Here is an 18,943-nt window from a genome sequence, read left to right as displayed (position 1 = left end):
GCTCTTCTGTGTATGTGAATCTGTCTAACTGTCATTATCAAGATATGTGTTGGGATTTAAATGTTGTTTGATTTTATTAAACCAAAAATTATATTAAAATGCAGAAATCATCAAAAGTAGTAGCAGTGGCCTGATTGTTCTCGCTGGGTCTAAGTGCTGCTGATTTACTTTGCCCTGCAGGCTTCATCCCACATGGATGACCTTTTTTTTCCCATACTGTAGAGGTCTGTATCGCCTCCCTCCCACGCAACACAAAGCCCACGCAAAGTTTTCAAACAGCATGCTGGCAACACTTCAACTAATGCGTACAGTATAGCTCATTGGGAGGAGCATGGCATGAAAACTGCCAGGTACTGGAGGTGCTCAGTGCCTACTGAGGGCACCCATATTGAACACGGATGCACCCACTTGAAAAACTAAGGATGCCATCTTACCAGAAAGCACAAAGCTAGATCCGTAGTGAAGTTTGATTTTACCATGCCAACAGTAACAAGACAATGCTAAAATTAACACATACAATTTGCACCACCCACTCACTATATTATTGGCTGTTTTCTAATTGTTATGGGTGCACTAACAGTTTATCATATGCAACATGCAGTCCTTTTTCACCACAGACCACAAAGACCCACAATAAATGTTAAATGTTTATTTATTGCAACAATGTATGCTTGTGTCCTGGAGGACTTGGTGTTCTTTAGCAGCAGTATATCACTGCATGTCCCTTCTGTTGCCAAGGGAATAAACATGTGAGCTATATGGACAGTGGTGTACATTGTCCTCATGGTGTTCCCATCACAGCAGGTTTTCCCTTAAGTCAAATGGAGGGAAAAATCCATCACAGCTACACCCGAAGCTAAAGGCTTTTAGACATAAATGTGGTTTATACTTTGGATTTTTCTCAGTACAGTACCTCTTAGTCACTGAACAAACAGATAGTAGACATGAATTCATACAGACATGAGAAGAAGACAAAGGCAGCAAATCCAGAGCTCAGTATTTTTTATATTTATTGATATAATTCAACATTGCATGGTGATACATTCACAAAAAAACAACACCATGAAGAAAACCTATAAAGATAGCATATTCTTGGTGTACATACAGTATAATATATATTCATTTCATGTGTTTACATTCAAGAACACATCAATCGTGTGTGTCCCAGTGTGAGTACAGCGTCAGAGCGGTGAACACACAAGCAGGTAGAACAAAGTCAACAGGAAACACTATTAATAATCCCACGATCTGTCAGCGCTCGGCTGCAGTGACAGTTACTCTCTTGTGTTTGCTGGACACTAAGGTTGAGTTGACCCATGGGACCACATGTTTGGACAACCAGCTGCAACTGAAACACTCCTCTAAATCTAGAAAAGTCAGTCTGAAATCACATACAGACCAAGTGACTTGTACTGTGGATCTTGCATGAAATCAATTTAATCTGGTCAGTATTTACAACATGTACATGGATGTTAATTCAAAATAGGACTAAACCACAGGGACACCTGAAATATAATGCAATCCAAATAAATAGACCTGCAATGAATACTCTTTTTCTTAAGGCTGTGTATATTCAGTTTTTGTTGACAATATGTCATAGAGGTGCTGATTAAACTCTTTGAGATTGTAGTTTTTGGGGATGTACTGGACTGCATTATATTGAGTGGTTTTCCTGTTATTTTGTCCTTTCCATTTTACAGTGTCATCCGAGCTAGCTATTGTAGCACGGCCAGCTGACCTTACCCATAATTATGTCAACATTTAATAAACAATAAAATTCTTTTTTGTTGTAATATTCAAAGGACTAGTTTGGGGAAAGCGGCTTATTTGCTGTCTTGGTGAGAGTTTGATGACAAGTTTCATAGCGTTCTTATGTCTGTACACTGAATATGAAGTTAGTCAGCTGCTGGTTATCTTAGCTTAGCTTGGTATAAAGACTTAAAACCAAGCAGCAACCTCCTGGGCTAAAAAGTGAGGTCAATGCAGAAGTGCCTCAAACCAGCACCTGGCTGCAAAGAAGTCCAGTTCTGTAGAAGTCTATGAGAAAACCTTACCCTGGTTCTCCCTTGATTTATTACCTCAGGAAACATTTCCCCAATGTCTTTATGTTCCCATCCGCTAGTTTAAGGCTTCTTCAGTACAGCATGATGCTAATTTTGTAAATTATGTTCCCAATTAGAGTAAAATAGACAATAAAGCAGGGCATGCTTTAGGTTGGGGCTACCTTGTGATTGAGAAGCAGCTTCACAGCACATTTCTGTGTTTTTGTCTTAAACTTTCAAACCCTTTCAGTGCATGAAAGTTAATAGAAACCTTTTGGTTGCCTAAAAATGTCTTCATCAGCTGTACTACAGGACATTCTAAGGAGTTTGCTGACTGTTCATTTTTGCATTTTGCTAACCAACCAACCAACCAACCAACCAAGCAAGCTAGATAGTGCTAGCTGATAACTCAGCTAACTAACTGTTAGCTGTAGCTTCACAACGCATTCCAGAGTGAAATCTATCACCTTATCTAAATCTCTGCAAGAATCCAGTTTCCCAAAATTTGAATTTGACAAACTAATTAATGTGCTTACCTTCTCCAAGCAGTACACAATAAACATCAATAAGACATTGCACCATTTGATACAAACTTGGGAGAAAAAGAGATGCATTTATATGAAAGAGTTTTTAAACACTGTAACATTGACCGTTTAATAACTACTTAAGATAAAGCAAAACTGCATTTAATATTTCAGACTAGCCTTTAATTATTCTCCGACTTGTTCCCTTCCTAAACCCTGACCATTTACATCCCATCATCATATCATTACTGGGCTTGCTTTTAAATATCCAACTTTTAGTTCAGAATATACATCAGAGCAAAATTAAGGCAGAGACAATATTAAATACATTCAAAGAGTTTTGTGAGTATTATTTTGTTAAAAGTCTATTAACATGTTTTTAAAGCTGCCTTGGAGCATTTGTGTGGGTGGCAGATCAGATCATCTGCTGGCTAAACACATTCTTTGGAGCAGTTAGGTAAGCACCACTGTAACGCTCATATAACTAACGCTATCATACAACTCCATATGAAAACAGACTTTGACAGAGTGCAAATTATATACACTTGTGTGTTTGCTGTTGTCTGATTTCTTCAGAGGCTGTGTGCACCACAGTGTCGACTGCATCCTGCTCTCACTGCTGCCTGAGGTGAACGTTAGCTGTGTATAGCATGAGCTTGCTGCTGGTGGTTACATTAAATCATCTCCCAGAGGTGGAAATGTGTTTTTCACATTTCTTACACTGGCTTCACGCACCAGTGAGTTTCATTATTGAACACACCTGTGACTCAATTCTGGTTTTTAATTACACTCAGTCAGTAAGTCTCACAGGACCTCTGCCAGGCAGCGGTCAGTGCCTTCGCTTGCTTCTAGCCGCACCTGCCGGCTGGTTTTTCTGTTCTCCACCCAGGAGTTGTGTATGACGGTGCCCCCTGGTGAAGGGTCTACCTGCAGCAGGGACACCACCCTCTTCTTAACCTTAGCACGGAGGGCACGGCGTAGCTTCTGTCGGGTGAAGGCGTAGAGCAGAGGGTGGGACACGGTGGTGCCATAGGCCAAAGCTAAGAACCAGAGCCGTAGGCTGACCAAGGCGTCACTGGGGCCTATGCCTAGAATCAGCACGTTGGTCACAGAGAGGGGAGCCCAACAGCACAGGAAGGTGGTGATAATGATGAGGGACATCTTGAACACCCGCCTCTGTCGCTCTCGACGATCCCTGTGTCGCCGCACTGCCCGCCTCAGGGCAATAATGGCCGACACAGATGCCTGGACACCCATGGTGGTGGGCATGGCGGTTGCAGCGCCTGTGTCAGAGGTGACGAGCGGGGCGGTAGAGGACAGGGCAGGGGGGGAGGTAGCTGTGGGGGTGGGGGACGGGGAAGGGATGAGGGGAGGGTGGCTGAGCTGTTTGGTACCATCTGTGGTGCAATGCTCCCCTCCCACCTCCCCGCCATCCTTCATCCTGAGCATCGTCTTTTTTTTCGGTCTCTTGGGGTGCCCCCTAAACCGCTGGCCCTTCTTCATGTGGGAGCCAATGCGAATGTTTAAAGCCCGCAGTATTCTGGAGTAGGTGAACAGCATGACTGCCACTGTGGTGAAGAAAATGGGTACCTGCAGGATAAGATGGTAATACATACCCAGGCCTGTGTGGTAGCCTTGCCCGCCAACACACAGCAGTGTCTGGTTACGCCACGCTGGCACCACGGTGGCGCTGATACCATGTGAGGACAACGACAAGGGTGTCACCTGCCCTCTCTCCTCTGCTCCATCTCCACTGGACCACTGCACCTCCAAGAATGGGATAAAAAACACAGCTACCGAGGTGACCCAAACAGCAGCCAGGAGCAGCGTTGCTCTACGTGTGGTCAGCAGCCGATTGGCCGGCCGCACTGAGATGTCATATCGGTCCAAGCTGATGACCAGGATGTTGATGGCTGTGGCTATGCTGGCAAAGGTGACACAGGCCTCATGGAAGCAGCAGAGCAGCGCCAGGTTGGGTCCTGGCGGCAGCAGCACAACCACCAGAGTGAGGGGTAGACACAGCACACACACCGCCACATCCAGCACATGCAGATTCACCGTCACCATATTGCTCACCGAGTCCACTAAATTGGATTGAGAGCAGTAGAGCACCAGCACCGTCAGGTTGCTGCTGAAACCCAACACCAGCTCCAGCATAAGGAAGGCGGTGAGCGACACCTGGAAGCCCATCGAGTAAGGCGTGTACCAGGACGCCGGGCTGCTGGGGAGACCCCCTCCTCCCTGCTCCTGAAGCACTCCCTCCAGGCCGGCCACCGGCCCAGCCCAGTCAGTGGTGGCTGGGCCTGAGGTGTAGCTGTCAGTCTCCATGGCGACCTCTCAGCCCTCATATATTGTATCTGTCACACCGTTGATGAGCTCCCATGATGCACCAGGCTGAGCCTCCATGACGCAGGGATGAATAACAGCTTGGTGACAGCGCTGGGAAGACAGAAACACAATCCAGACAGATGAGAAATGAACTGTGGAGGTGAAAATCAAAACACATTTTCTCACTCAAAGAATGTCAGACCAATACTTTGAATAGAAAAGTAATATCTATCTATCTATCTATCTATCTATCTATCTATCTATCTATCTATCTATCTATCTATCTATCGATTGATCGCTATAAATATGGATATATCATCTGGCGTCTGCAGATTGAACAGGTGCTGCATTATGCATCAGCCCCGCCTTCAATCTGTCTCCTATCAGAATCTCTGATTACCATTTTGGCTCAGCCACAGCCTGAGACAGGCTCACAAGCTGTCAGAACCGCAGGCTGCCACAATAGGCCATCACTAATGTGTACTGGAGGCTCAGGGGAACGGCCGTTTGAATGAAGATAAGTAATCAGACCAATCAGCTGCCCTCTCAGTGGATCTGCAAAAATAACACATTCAGCAACTTACACTAAATTGGTTATGATCTCTCGTCTGCAAGCTGTAGCAGAACAGGTTTTACTTAAAATACCTCTACTGCCAGAGGAGTATATTTATTATATTAAGTGTTGGAAGGTTTGGACCAAACTACGACCACTTACAATATTGAGTTAATTCACTAAAAATATACTGTGGAAGGAAGTTTATGAATAGTGCATGAATAGTGGGTTTAACTTGTTAAACCCACCAAAATATCTCATTTACTGAAGTACATTGTACACATGAACAGAATTTCTCTGCATTTTGGGAAATATGTTTACAGCTGGAGTCAGGCGGTGTTTAGCCTAGCTACCACAAGGAGTGGAAGCAGGGTGAAACAGGTGGCTCTGTCTAAAGTTAAAAAATGTGTCCACCAGCACTTCTGAAGATTACTAACTAACATGTATCTCATTTGTTTAATATGAACACAAACAAAAATGTTAACATGGTTTTAAGGGAGCTACTGTACATGCCAGCGCTCCCACAACTTAAAGGACTGTTCACTGAGTGCAGGCCTAATTCCCTCAAATCCAATGGCATTTTTTAAAGAAAATATTTAATTTTGCTGTAGAGGTTTATTTATAGGGCCACGGGGAGATCGCACAGAGCACTGGCCCCTACAGCAATAGCCCTGAGCACTATTGTTATACTCTGGATTTTTTCTTCTTCCTCTTCCGGATACAGTTTCGTCCCGCTACTCTTTGAGTTGCAGGACAAATTATATATCAAAACATGCGGTTTGATCGGGATCGGTGTGCTATTACTTTTCTCTATGGAATCCGAATTTTTTGCAACGAAAACTGCGCACAATTTTGCGAGTGAATGGGACGGCCGAAAAAAAAAGGGTGAAAAAGAACAATAATTGGGGATTTTCAAAAGTCTACTTCTCCGGCATAATTTCACCTAGAGACTCCATTTAAACTTTAAACAGTAGAGACAAGTCTTGTGTATTGGTGTATTAATCCACGTTTCGATAGGTCATATAGCTTTTTATCAATCCCTGTTCAATGACCATGATCATTTTTGGAGAAATTCTGAGATTATAATGGGTGTGTATTGCATGGAATGTTTGTGTCAGAGTGTGTGACATCATCGCTCAGAGTGTAGAGGGAGAGAAAAAATGTAAAAACTGCACTAAAAAATTCCACTCTACAGAAATAACATAGAAACGTAGGAAAATTCTTCTTCACCGTCAGGTTGCTGTCTTCACACACACACACACACACACACACACACACACACACACACACACACACACACACACACACACACACACACACACACACACACACACACACACCGGCAGTAGCCCCCGTGGCCCTTTCAGAATTTCCCCAGAGGAAATTTTGTAGTTACAGTTATAACACTGAGAATGTTTATAATGAGCAGGGGCGGAAAGAGTACCAAAAAATCTACTCAAGTAAAAGTACTGTTACCTTTATGAAATTTTACTTAAGTAAAAGCATTATTAATGAGGAGCATGATGCTTCTCACTTAATAGTTTTTAAGTCTTCTTTAGTCAGCCTGGTGTTCATTTTGTAATTATGGTACAATTTAGAGTAAAATAGAAGATAAAGCAAGGCATGCTTTAGGGCGCATCTATTAAGCTAACTAGCTAGCTAGCGATAGTGTTGATGTAGCATAATTTCGGCCTGGGCGATCCGTTCTACCGGTTGCAAAAGACAAAACAATGGGTGACGTCAGGTGACTACATCCACTCTTACTATTTACTTCACAGTAGACAGAGATAATACTTTGCATTATGGTGAGAACCATGACACGCAGTAATGATTTGCTTATCTGTCTGCCTAGCACATACTGTGTGTCCAATGTCTCCATTGGTTGACCAACAAACTCACTGTAGCAAAAGTTATTGATCAAGAAATGTTTACATCACATATCTCTCCATAAAACCCCAAACTATCATTGCTACTTCAAACTACTAACTATCACCTTAAGACTCTAGCTTTATCCATAATACACTAACATGAACAAACAAACATGATCACATGCTTTCTTCGGTAACATAATAAATGACATGTGCGCCGCTGTTCAGTGCTCCAGCTCACGGGTCACTGATGACTTTTGTTGTGCTTTTCTGTTACACAGCTTGTTGGTACTGCTATGCACACAGATTGTATCTCACTGTTGTATTGTCAACCACATGATTAAGGCAGTGTGCAAAACACAGCTGATTGGAGGGTAGCCACTGATTGCACCTGCGGGAAATCGATTGAATGATTAAAATCACACTTTTCCTTCCTCTTAGAGCTGAAAATCAAAGCTGCAAGTATTTAAAACGTGTTGAAGAGTCAAAGCGCAGGAAACAAACCACACAACAGATCAACTCTCAACTGCCGCCAACAACGCATGAGGTTGGGTGATGGGCTCGTTCTCACAGTTTCTGTTGCCACGGCAACCACACTATAAGAGTAAAGATAATTGAGTACACCGGTGCCGTAGTATTGAAGTGTTTGACACTAAGCTCTTTGATGACGCCATTCTAGTGACAAAGAGAAAGAAGGTAGAGTTAAGACGTCTCTCAACTACAAAACATAATAATAAATAACTAGTGCACTGCCTGTTGACTTTCATGTGTTCCTCTTCTCCCTGGGCATTGTAAACAGCAGGATGGGGAGGAAATGGAAATCATCCCCTGAGACCATGGCCACTCTTCTTTAAACTATTTTAAGAATTATGAGCAAGACACAAACATTGTAGCAAAATGTTAACTTATTTGTTTTATTTGATTGCTTTGATTTATTTTAATTATAAATTGCAGCTTTTATACCAAGTACATTAATGCTGATAAACCTATGTATCATCTTTTGACTCTGGTATCATTTAGTAATTAAAAAGTAAACATGAAATTATATGTAGTTTGTTATATTAATATTGCATAGGCAGAAATGGGGCTTATAACTGGGCTCACACCCAGCTAACCTAACAACTTTTTGTGTCAGTGTGGACAGAGCTTACAGTCAAATTCCCCTAAGTTTGTGGAAGACTTAAGAGCACATATTTGTGGGCGTTTTCAAGAAAATTTTACTTTTTTAATAAGAAATATGTAGCGTCAGGAAGTTTTCTGTGAACAAAAGTTTGGAAAAGCTATAACATTTATTTGATAAACAACCCCCCCCCCCCCCCCCCCCCCCAAAAAAAAAAAACTTGCTAAAGAAGTCCACCGGGGACCAAAGACAACCATTAGATGTGTGAAAATTTTGATGCTCTCCCCATTGATTTTACATTAATTTGGCTTTGGTGTTTCACAAAAAGGCTTTGGCACCATGACAGTGTAACCTGAAGGGGAACCAGTTACTGCCGTATGAAAACAGTGCAGAGCAACTAACATACGTGCACAGCTGGACTGGCAATTTGTTGTTTGTATTCAACAAAGAACAGAAAAGCTTGGATTAAAACACACAGTGAGGGAGCATGGCTTCATTCTCCACTTGATCTTTATGGAGAAAATAGTAGTTTAATGCTATTAATGTTCTAAATGTAGTGTACAGCCCATTTAAGTTTAAAACAGTAAGAGATATCTCATGGGGATGTAAGGAGACATGAAAGGAGAGATGGAGGGATTGTAAAGGGAAAAAACAGCCAGTGAAGAATTGAAGGTGTGCATGAATGCGGCTTCTGCAGCCACTTTGCTTGACTCATGTTGCAGGTTTCCAGCTGGTCTGTTCGTGAGCAGACTGTCTGATTGCCACCAGAGGGCTGGAATTGGGAGAGAGTGAAGATAAAGGAGGGCGAGGGTTGGGGGTTTGGTAATGGAAGCGTAGCAAAGTAGTAGATTCTTATTTAAAAGAGGGCATTGATCACCTGGAATTACATCTGAAATGTCCATTGTAGAGCTGAGACAGATTACAGGCAATAACAGGGAAGGAAGTAGAGAAGAAAGGTGAGCCAGGAGCACTGGTAAACAAGATGTCCCAGGGTGCAGAGGTGGCAGCTCTTTTTTCCACTCTAAACTCTCACATCACCATAACTGCTGCTGGTTTCCTGGCTGCCTCCAGTACCCAGCAGACCACTTCTGTCCCAGAAGACTATTCATGATTGCCTGAGTGAAAAGCATGATGACTGCATCGGATAGATGCTTCGCACAGGAAAGGTGGACAGATATTGCCAGTTTTAAAACTGTGGCGGAAAAAAAGCAATCTGGTCATAGAATGGCACAGCAGCTGATGGAGACTGGAGCTCTATATTATACATAGGCTTTCCTGTAAAATATGTATTTATGGTTTGACTGAGCTGAGGTTGTTTACTCTATTTTGGTGTGATTTTATGTTTTAAGCATGAAACAATTCAGTTACATTGCTTTTCTGTTTGTAGTCTTGGTGAATTAAATGGTTGCAAAGGGCATCTATGTGAAGCACAAGTGTGATCACTTCAATCAATATGACCCTGCTTTGACCCAAAGTGCCTCATGTCTCACCAGATATAGCAATTTCACACTCTTCTTTATCCAGAAGCTGGTTAAGAATTTTTCGCTCTTTGAACAACTTGAATATAGTAAGTGTATAAGTGTTTTCTCTCATGGAGGGTTCAGTTAAGGTCTCATAAAGTGCTTTTTTTTCTTTCCAAATCCAGATAAAATCAGAAATAGTAAGCCAAAGGCCAGAGAGAGTGAAACTAGGTGCATTTCTTAAGATGGCTTCCTAATTATGTCGGCTGCAAGTGGAAGACGCTCACCAGGGAGTGCACCAAGTGTGTGTGTGTGACCATTTTCTCACTTTGCAGAAGGCAATAATCTCGCTGAAACCCTAATATACTGAGAACCGTGAAAAGGTCACATCAATGAGGTTGCATTTAATCATTGGACGCTCTGTCACAGCAACACCTTCTCCAGTTACCCTCTGAAAATGTAATGAGGTCGAATGTGAGAGCAATGAGACATCTTCATAGAAAACTGAATATCAGGTGATAATGCTGAGAACCAGGAAGTCATGTGAGGCATATGATTTTACTGATTAAATTCTTAACTCAGAGCCTTCTGAGAGGCAAACACTGACACAAGATTGGCACCACCATGTCTGTGTGGTAACTGGGAAGTTTAAGTCAGCGCCTGGTTATCTTAGCTTAGCATAAAGTCTGGAAACAACAAAACAGCTGGCCTGACAGAGTCCTCCTACCAGCGCCTCTTCAGCTCACCAATAATGAGTGTAAAAAGACGACCTGTGGTTTTATGGGGGTTATGTGTTGTATTATTTCTTGGTTTTCTTCCCATGAAAGGACATTTGTGCTTTTACTAATCAGCAACCTCTGGGTGCAAAGCCAGTGCTGAGGTGCATTAAACCTGCATTCTTTCTAATGGCCTGCAGGGGGCGTCCCCACTGGTTGCAAAAAAACTTCCTTGTATAGACTTGTATAGAAGTCTTTGAGAAACGACCCTATTTCTCATTTGATTTAATACCTCAGTAAAGATTTTCCTAAAGAGTTTATGGTCTCAATTTATAGTTTAAAATCTTCAATACAGCATTACAACAGGTGGTTACGCCCACTTCTCTCATACAGCCTATGGTTGTAATAAAATAATGTTATTCATGGGCATATCTAGCTACAGTTAATGCCAGACCTTTTAAATGCTAAATTATATACAATACCATGTGCAATATGTAAATGTATTACTTTTATTCTGCACAGCATTTGACATCACATCTGGGTCCTAATCCCTAATCCTGTGTTTTTGATTCATTTGGGAAGAGAGTCTCTGTCTTTTGTTTGATCGGATTTCAGCCCTATTTATATGTAAAGAATTACAATGTTTTATCCTGTTTATGAATGGCTGTTTTATTTGCTTTTTGGCTGGATAATCAAGTGGAATATTTAACCTTTTCAGCGATTATTATTTCCTTGTGTCTTCTTGTACAATAATCTTCAACAACCACACAAGGAAAAATCCTTTACAAACTGTAACACCAATAGCAAACATTGATTCTTCACCTAAACAGTCACACTTGAACGTAACAATTTATAACTGGGGATTGTAGAAAATAATTCTACAGAATGTAAGAAATCAATGCAAGTTGAGGAAATGTGAAATAAAAATGGATTAATCTGATAAAATGGGTAATTCTTAACTTTAACAGTGCATAAAGCCTTTTAATTCACAAACCACCAATTCCCCCACAGATCTTAAGTGATGCCCTACAACCTTTCCCCTTCCGTGTAGGAAGATAGAAAATATGTGTCAAAAGACTGTATAACATGTATAATTGAACAGCGATCACATCAGCATTCCCCAGGAGCTGCAGCACAAAGATTAAAAGGCGGCGAAAATAGTGTTGTTATTCCTATGAGACAAGCTGATGTAACAGGTTGTCAAAAATGATATATAGTGAGAAGACAGGAGTACAGAAAAAGGGGACTAGTAAGGGATCATATGTTAAGTATATATATATATATATATATATATATATATATATATATATATATATATATATATATATATATATATATAAAGCTTGCTATTATACTCCTTTGTTTACTCCATTGCTCTCAGTGGCTCTGTATGGTGAATGTAATTCAAAATTAATTTTTAAATGTAATGTGTTATATTATGTACAATGTATGTACATGAATGTAACAGTCATGCTAGCAACTCTGTGAAATGGTGATTAGCCACAACAGGGCTTGAAGCTAAATGCTAATGTCAGCATGCTAACATGTTGATGTTCAGAAGGTATGATGTCACCATCTTAATTTATCATGTTAGCACAGTAAACCAAACAGTAAACCAAAGTATTAGAGGAATTTTTGCTAATGGTGGCACTAGATGAAAAGTCAGGTGACTTCAGAAGTGATTACAATTCATTCTTAGTTCCAAATCTGTCACAAATTTTATGTAAATCCTTCCAACAGTTGTTACAACTACACTCTACTACACTTTACAACAACTATTTATTCCCTACTACAATGTTTCCTGGTAAATTACAGTAAAGTTAGGTTTTTTGAGGAGTTTGTCCCTGGCCGGTGTGAGGGTCGAAGGACAGAGGGTGTCGTACCATGTACAGTCTGTAAAGCCCTTTGAGGCAAATCTGTGATTTGTGATTTTGGGCAATATAAATAAAAATAGACTTGACTTGACTTAGATTGCTTTGCTTCTAAAGTTTGCTGATACAGGGGAATGCAGGACTGGTACTTGCAACAGCGTATTTCTACATTGTGGTGCTACTACTTTTACTTAAGTAAAACATCTGGGTATTTCTTTCACCACATTAAGCTATCAACACATTTAGCAAAATGCATTTCAGCATATTCTCTTCACGTAACTTGTCTTAACATGAACTCTATAAGCATCACAGGTTTATAACAGCTTGACGTAAATCAGTTTTTTTTCATTAAGATGCAAAGATATGCAGCAAGGTGCCTGAAAATCTAATCAGACCGTCAACTCAACCGAGGGACGCTGTGGGGAAAGTATGAAGTTTCTGCCATGTTGAGAGTCAGACTGCACTGTGGTGGCAGAACCGAACAAAGTGAATATTCATAATTTAACTGATCAGATTTGATTTAATGTATTTGTAATGAGACTGCAATCCAATCAAAGATAATTTCAGGAGATTTTATAATCACTGCAACAGAAGAAAGAACAACATCTGTCTATCATGCCGAAGTCTGATTATTTCTTTTGTGCCAAAAAGGCAACTTCAATCTCTTGCTATGACAATGTGTAGTGGATTATTTTGTCCACTTTAGTTTCTTCAAATATTATCAGCACAAAGCACTGGCAGAATGTTGATTCTAATGAGACATCACTTTGGACAAAGCAGTACACAAGAATAGAAAGGATAGCATTCTGCAGTGTGAGGGGGTGAGTGAAGACAAAACAGAAATGCTGAAGCTGGAGCGAGGACACAGAACATATACACTCCCGCTATGCAATAAACACCCACCAGCATGTGTACGTGTGCACGAGTGTGAAAAGACTCCCTATTGAGACATCAAGCTGTTATTTGAGCGCTCTCTCCAGTCAACGTGCCATGATGGAGACAAAATGTCATGTCAGAGCAAAACACTTGGAGGCCACAGCTCATCCTCAGCACACACACGCACACGGATGCATGCACGCGTGCCCACACACACACACACACACACACACACACACAGCACAAACCCACACACACACACACACACACGGCACAAACCCACACACAGGGTTGTACAACAGGACACCTGCTGAGTCTAAGTGGTCTTGTAGCTGCAGATGAATACAAAGAGGACCAAAGTCTCCTCCTGAGCAGCACTGGAGTGGATTACAGGGTTGTAAATGTTAGAAATTATTTTCCCTGCCAGCAGATGAAATGTAAAACAAATATGAATTGAATAAAAAATTCCCAACCGAATGTGACTTCCAGCTGTTTGTCCTTGCCTTTAAGACAGCAACTCTTTGAGACATGACTCCGACCTTCAAATGTGAGGACAAGTGACATTATGTTTGCCATTTTCAAAATGACTATTATCATGTAAAGTGTTATTTACTGCTTACAATCCATTTCATTCCTATTTGTGAAGCCCTACTGGGACTGCAACAGCACATTCTGAAATGATCACACATATTAACGATGGTCGTTCAACAGAACAATCCCAGCTCAAGGTCCATTTGCTGGCCTTTTCTTGAGATTTCAACTATATCACTTGGTCTTCATGTCAGCAGATGCATCTCTATGTCAACTGAGCCATCCACTGATGAAGACCATGTGACCCAGTTCACGACAGGGGTGAACTGTCCCTTAACGTAGAGATTGCTTTGTACATCCAAGATTAAGAATTCACTTTAATGTTTGTCCTTGAGGTTGAATATGTGTTTAGTATACTATTATAGCTTGTAGGTAGTGTAACGCACCAGACATTACAGCCTTAAAAAGGTTTGATCGACTGCACACTTAAAACTTGAGATTTTAAGCACCAGGTTGTGTTGTTCCACGGCTGTTCTATGATCGCAATAAATTGTAGGGGTGCTGAGTTGTTGTGTCCACAATCTGTGCATCCTGCTGTGTTTATAAGGGGCCTATCACACTGTGATGTGTTGGGTGTTTTGTTTTTCTGGAGGCTTAATTAAAGTGTGACTTAACCCCAAACCACTTTTCAGCTGAAAAAAATGATATATATGCGTGTTTATTAGTGTTGTTCATTGATTCAAATATTGTCATTTTAATGCTATTTGAATTCTGCATATTGTGTTATAAACATGCATATTGATGTCTCTCTACTGTTGAAACTCGGCTATTGCAATTTAATTTAGCTATTGGCTGATCTGGAGGCATGTGACATATGTGGTGCCAGCTTTCATCACCAACTGTCAACAACCACACAACCGCAAAGCCTGTATGTGTTTGTCTGTGTGTGTGAGTGACTGGGCATGTGTTAGCGAGGGAGCCAGTGCGATGTTAACTTTCTGTTGGCATACAAAAATACATCCCTGCACCACTCTATAAAGAGAAGTGGATACTGAGTTAGAAGCAGCGGAACTGTTCAATCCTATGAAAGTTGCTCAGTGATGTATGAAGTTAACTTCCATGGAAAATTATGACTGCAATCTCACGCATCTATGGGCCCATTGAGCAAGTGCACTAGAGACTTTTGCTGGTCAAGCCAGCTAACTTCCAGTTTAGCGATCCGCAAGATTTTTTTGGATTGGCCATGCAAGGTTGAGGTTTTTTTTTTTTGAGTATTGTGGTGCTATAGAGATGTCCCAGTCTACAAATGTTATACAGAGTTAAGACAAAATCTTCAGATCCTTGCAAAAAGTCACGCCAGGATCATTTTAATATACTTTTCGATGAAAATGAGAATAATGATGCAAAAGATCATTCCCTCCAATATCATAAATCATGAATCAAGTGGATTTGTTTTCCAAAACCATTCAGCTCTATGTACAATACTGTATGTCTCATGATCTACACAAAGAAATACACACATACTGCGTCTGCACACCTTAACTCTAACTGCGCTGTTAACACAGCAAGGGTGTGAGCAGGGTCAGAGGTCAGCTTCATTCTGATTGATCTATTGACCCTCTGCCCAGGGTTTATAGCCCTTAATTATGGTTGTTGATGCTGCAGCTATACTTTATATGCAGAAATCCAATAATCATTTTGGTCCAAGCCATACATATTTCGTCTCATTTCGTAATGGAGCTGAAGAGCAGCTGGAAAAAGCGAGCATCAAATATGGAGAAATACAGAGAGTGTTTTAAGGTAAAATATGAGGGAGAGTAAAATCAAGGAAAACCTTCCCAGGAGACTCATCATCTTAAATGTATGGTTGTGTTTAAATGACCGCTGAGGAGAAATGAGAGAGATAACGTGCACACACAGTGAGTGCACCTATTGCCAGACATTGACCAGAATACACCACAAATCCATTATTCAGACAGACTCTCCAAACGACAGGCAATCCAGGTTGGAGCAAAGCATCCAGGCTCTCACCGAGGACCTTTCTGTTGTCCTGTTAGCTGAATTATTTATTGCTGAGCTGAAATATGGACCTGAAATAGCCAGCCATTGCAACCCTAAGCTTGGGCAAAGAAACAGAGAAAACAAAAGTAGGGGGAAAGAAGAAATAGAGACTGAGAAAAGGTGTGTTGCAACCGACGGCTGACAAATGCTGAACACCACTTGGTGAAAAACGATGTGGTTACTTAGCAGAAGGAGGCAATTAGAAGACAATTTATCCGTTTGAGTGTAAGCTGGCATGGCTTGCGACAGCCAGGCAGAAATGATGGTGTGACACACACGCAGACACACTTCCTGCCTTCAGCTGGATTCTGTTTCCAGCCTTCATGTTCACAATCAAAGCTGTCCACAGCAGAACACAGGGACAGCGTGGCTGAGAACCAGCTCAGACCCAAATGCTTTCATCAAGACTTCTCCCTTTTTCTCTTCACTTTCTTCCACCTCCACACCGTTGCGACCAACCCTCCCTTCTCTGTTACTCCCCATCTCGCCTGCTGTGTCTTACTGTATTTAGTTTCACTTTTAAAGTCTTTTACATCTCTCTTTTTTGTTATTTTGTTCTTTGAAATAAAACTGTAAAAAATAAAGATGTCGCTTGTGATAAACAGCTTGGGAGAGAAACTGCATGATACAGCACGTTGATTGTATGAGAGTATAAATCTGACAATTTTGATTCTGTGAGGGCAGATTGCAGTTCTGAAATGCTGAGTGGCATATTGTCTCATCTATAAAAACTCAAATAGGGACTGTTTGCTTTAATCGGCCTGCAAACCCCAAAAGCTTTACCAAACACAACACCAGCATTTATACTGAAACACTACATGTAACAATCATTTCATTTAATCGTTCTTAAAAAATGTAAGTATTTTCTTGCTAAATCATTTGGTCTATAAAACAATAAGAAAAAAAACGAACCAAATAACTGCTTGTTTTTTGCCAAATAGAAAGCCTTATAAAAGTATAAAATTGCAGTTGATAAACTGAAATCAGATAGGCTACTTCTTGGAAATTTGCTTCACAGTTCATTTGCTGATGAACTGGTTCATTAAACCTGATTACCACACTTGGATAAAATAAGTTAAGTTCTTCACATGAAAGTCACCAGACTCCATTAAGAAAAACAGTAATTTTACCTTGCAGGACATGGGAGTCACTGCTCTACCACTGTCTCAATCAGTTAGTTAGTTTGTGTTATTTGTGTAACTTTGGATACAGGAAAGTCACACAATAACACACAAAAAAACAACAATGAAGGCAGTGGTAGAGCAGCAACTCCTGTGATCTGAGAGGTATAAGTCGTGTTTTTGTTAATAGAGTCTGGTAACTTTGAAAAGAGCATAAAGGGGCATCAGTTTCCACACAGGGAGCCCTTAAGAGGATGGTGGCAAGATAAAGTTGTGAAAATATTCTGATATTAACTGTTATTTACTTATTTGGGCGGCTAAAATGTCGCTGCTGCCCTGACCACAGCATTACACGGCCATACTATAGGTTATACACTGTATGAACCCCTTACAACCCCATTAAAAAAATCTAATTTTTTCCTTCAAGATATGCCTGCTGTGCATAATTGTAGTAACATTTCTGGTATAACAATTGAATAGCTGTTTTAACAGACCAGTGCCAAGTCCTAAATGTGGCTTATGCTCTGTATAGGGCCTACTTCCTTTGAGTGAATAATTAAGATTTAACTATTTTAACTGAAGTTGTATTTAGGTGATTATTCCCTGTAGGTAGGCCTACCTGTACTCTGTGCAATGGCAAAAAGTTGGATCTAATCTAATAGCCGAGGAAAGTGAGATAAAACCACAGTTCAACAACCAGCGGACCCTGACCGCCAGTGAGAATAGATTACGCGAGGTTTCAGGCATTTGAAAAATATTTTAAGACGTGTTTGGCCCCTAGGTTGTTGGCACACACAACAAAACACAAATGCAAAACATCGCAAACACGCACAGCATCCAAACAGACAACCACGCTTTGATGTAGCTACAGTATGCATGGTGAGATGCTTCCAGCGGACTGCAGTGAGGACTCCCTCGGGAGCGTGGGAGAAATACACAGCCTCAGAGCCCGTAACTGTGTCAAGCACCTACTCCCACATACAGCCCGTGGATTCTAATAAAACCCAGAGTCCTCTGCTCAATCGATAATTCGTAGAGATCTGGGTGCCAAACAGCACACAGAGCGGTGTGCTGCTGTGCACTGCACGGGAGGGATGCAGGTGCCCATCCTCGCATCAAATAAACAGAAAGTTTATGCATTACCAACACACTGTTCAAAGATTATAAAGATTTTGTTCAACATCTATAGGAAAATATTTAATTTTGGTTCAAATCCGCTGCGTAAAAGTCCAACTAAAGCAAAAGTTAAACAGGCGTTTTAATTAGTGTGATTTAAGTGCGCGTTCCTGTCATACTAAATGATTTAATTGGCAGTTTAAGTTAGTGTTGGGCTGAATGCTATACCTGGCTGCGTGCCAACTGCATGCCAAGCGGCTGCGTAATTTTACACTTAAATGTTTTCACGGCTGCACCGAAAACCAGATATTGCAGTCAAAAACACAAGATTCTTTAGCAAAACTGCACTCTTACCTCTTGAGTCGGAGCCGTGCGCTCAGCGATCCATGCCCGCAACCTGTGTGTTGATGGGAAGCGTCCCTTCTGTCCTGTGGAGCAGCCGAGCACATGCTCAGCAGCAGCAACAGCTCCACCAGGGGCCACTGACAACAGCACAGCTCAGTGGGACTGACGGACAGACGGACTGTCCGCAAAAAAAACTCAGGCTGCTGCCGGATCCACAGAGGACCCTCCTGTCAGGATGAATTCAACTGACAGACTGAAGGAAGAGAGAGGAGGGATCTACTGTCGAGGTCATTCAAATCAAAGGTTTAGAGCTCAACTCGTTTGTGATGCTGCTCTTTGAGATAGAACTTGAAAGCCCCAGACCAACATTGTTCTGGGCTATATGAATATTCAGATTATTAATTACATATA

The 18,943-nt window shown here is 41.3% G+C and overlaps 1 protein-coding gene across 1 annotated transcript; it reads right to left on the bottom strand.

The window, feature by feature from the left end:
• Nucleotides 1–985: 985 nt before the first annotated feature.
• Nucleotides 986–18,926, bottom strand: LOC131969204 (G-protein coupled receptor 22-like). Its single transcript, XM_059330382.1, has 2 exons — nucleotides 18,542–18,926; nucleotides 986–5,005 (listed from the first exon to the last, which is right to left on the bottom strand). Exon 2 carries the CDS (start codon nucleotides 4,892–4,894, stop codon nucleotides 3,371–3,373), a length of 1,524 nt encoding a protein of 507 aa, XP_059186365.1. The 5' UTR covers nucleotides 4,895–5,005; nucleotides 18,542–18,926; the 3' UTR covers nucleotides 986–3,370.
• Between the last annotated feature and the right edge of the window lie 17 nt (nucleotides 18,927–18,943).

The sequence above is a fragment of the Centropristis striata genome, chromosome 3, assembly GCF_030273125.1.
Source record: "Centropristis striata isolate RG_2023a ecotype Rhode Island chromosome 3, C.striata_1.0, whole genome shotgun sequence".
NCBI lineage: Eukaryota > Metazoa > Chordata > Actinopteri > Perciformes > Serranidae > Centropristis > Centropristis striata.
Note: the sequence above shows the minus strand (reverse complement) of the source record. Positions and strands in the feature narration are given on the sequence as shown.

What these genes read in the sequence shown, in the direction of transcription:
- LOC131969204 (XM_059330382.1), bottom strand. Translation starts at nt 4,894, where the DNA reads ATGGAGACTGACAGCTACACCTCAGGCCCAGCCACCACTGACTGGGCT.